General features: G+C 38.3%; 1 protein-coding gene across 2 annotated transcripts in view; it reads left to right on the top strand.

The window, feature by feature from the left end:
* Positions 1-2,276, top strand: part of RAB31 (RAB31, member RAS oncogene family) — a 126,776-nt gene that overhangs the window by 65,083 nt on the left and 59,417 nt on the right. For both annotated transcript variants that reach the window (XM_011366154.2, XM_023534175.1), the window contains exon 3: positions 1,404-1,485. In XM_011366154.2, the coding sequence (XP_011364456.1) occupies positions 1,404-1,485 (82 nt within the window). The remainder of the gene's footprint in view (positions 1-1,403; positions 1,486-2,276) is intronic.

Raw genomic sequence — 2,276 nt, 5'->3', positions numbered from 1 at the left:
GTTGCAGGGACATCGTTTTCTCCTTGGGACTTCTATAGTTTGTCTCAAGGAAAAGTAGTAGAAGTTGAGGAAATATTACTGGGACGCGGGGCTCGACTCCATGCTGGACCAGGTGGGCCGGCTTGGCTGTGTAAAAGTGAAGGAAGACATTCTGACGCTTGACCCCTAAAAACTCTAGTATGCATCTCCTAAGAATAAGAACGTAATGGCGGACACCATTATCATACCTAGAAAAGTAATTTTGATTCAGGGATAATATCTGATATAAATTTAAATTTTTCCAGTTGTCCTCAAAATGTCTTTTAAGCTGTTTTCCTTTTAATCAAGGATCCAGTCAAGATCCATATCGTGCATTTGGTTATTTTATCACTTTTTTCTTAATCTAGATTTTAGAACAATCTCTTTGCCTTCTGTTTGAGTTTCACGACATTGATGTATTTGAAACATTCAGGCCAATTATAGAACGTTCTAGATTTGCCTGATTGTTTTCTCATGGTTAAATTCAGATTAAGTTTTTTGGCCAGAACACTGCCTAGGTGATATTTGTACTTCTTATTTCATCTCATCAGGAGGCTTCTCATGTCCGGTTGTTCCACCATTGGGGATGCTTGCTGTTTTTTAATGAACAGGAAGCTTTATCTTACACACACACATTCAGGGGTATTAAACATTCCTTGTATTAGATTTTTATATCTTTCATGAGTACAAAGAAAAATTTATTAAGAAGAAATATGCAAAAAAGAATATATCAGGTGTTTCATTCTCTACCGACAATTTCAAATTTTTCCTTGCGTGTGTGTGTGTGTGTGTGTGTGTGTGTGTGTGTGTGTGTGTGTGGAGAAAGCATAGATATTTGTTAAGCTACCAGTCTTTATCCTTGTATTTATGCAAGCAGGATGGCATTAACTATAGTATTCTATTTATTGTTTCTAGTGTTGGATTGATAACATAGGTAAAGATGTAAGACAGTCTCTATTTGGCCATTGCAAGGTCCGATCTATAACATGCCCAAATACCAGCGGTCCTTTTCACTCTTAATTGTTATAATAATATGTTTTTAAAATATAAGATTTTATTTTCTTTTCAGATTTTGGGCATATTATCTTAGAACAATTGAAGATAAATGTTTTTGGAAACAATTGAAGAAAAATATTTCGAATGCATTCTTTGCCTTCATTTAAACCCCAAACCTCCAGCTGACCTAATAGAAAATGAAGGATGTTTTCTTTTGGTGACAGGATTCTAGTAGACTATCTTTCCTCTTAGTGGCTCCAAGGACAAGGATGAGGCTGGGAGCTTTTGAAGTCTTGCTGAGGCATAACGTTAATTTGTTTGAAACAAAAGTCTTTGTGAAGCTTGTGGAGGGTGATTGGTAATGTGGAGGTGTTGATTCTCTTTTTCAGGGCGTCTTTTATGACCAAAACTGTGCCTTGTGGAAATGAACTTCATAAATTCCTCATCTGGGACACTGCTGGTCAGGAACGGGTAAGGATACACTGTTGTTGGCTTCTAGGAAAATACTGAGATCAGTTTCTGGTTTCTCTCTATTCAGCAAGACTCTAGTGATTGCAAGTGACAGAAACCCAGCTTGAGATGACTTAAGCAAAAAAGGAAAGTATTGTTCAACTATGAGAAAAATGTTAGGCGGTGACCATTTAAGGCAGGGCTGAGTTCAAGTCTTTCAAATGTATTATCAAAGGCACCCAACTCTATTCCTTTTATTTGCTTCTTTACCTCTAGGTTGGCTTCATTTTTAGGCAGACTCTCCTTTTTCCCTTTGCTAACAGTGGCAAGGATGGCTGCATAAGCAACTCTAGGCTAATATTCTGTCACCTTAGCAACCCCATGATGGAAAGCACTTCTTTCTCATGAGTTGCATCCTATGTCTCAGCACTTGTGGGTTTTCATTGGTCATTTGAGTCATGCGCTCACTCTGGAACTTGATTCTGTGCAGAGTTTGGGGTATTTGATGCTCCTACTGGTAGGGCCAGGTAATACACCTACCCAAGAGGTGGGCTGCTGTCAGCTCCACCTGAACCACATTGACTGGAAGTCAGGTGGGCTGAGTTCCCCAGGGAAAGTCTGGGTTCTCTTACTGGAAAATGGGGGAATGGATGTTGGGTTACCAGAAACAGTAGATGACCTCTCTCATTCTTAATTCTTTTTATTTGAACTTGATGATGTATGGAGTTATAAAGAAGATTATTTAAGAAGCTCGTTATCTTTAGATTTTAAAAAGTGAAATAGTAAATACCAACAGACTGTGTGTGTAACAG

Source organism: Pteropus vampyrus, unplaced genomic scaffold (genome assembly GCF_000151845.1).
Source record: "Pteropus vampyrus isolate Shadow unplaced genomic scaffold, Pvam_2.0 Scaffold122, whole genome shotgun sequence".
In the NCBI taxonomy this organism is placed as follows: domain Eukaryota; kingdom Metazoa; phylum Chordata; class Mammalia; order Chiroptera; family Pteropodidae; genus Pteropus; species Pteropus vampyrus.
The sequence above is the reverse complement of the archived record's forward strand: the minus strand, read 5'-3'. Positions and strand labels throughout refer to the sequence as shown.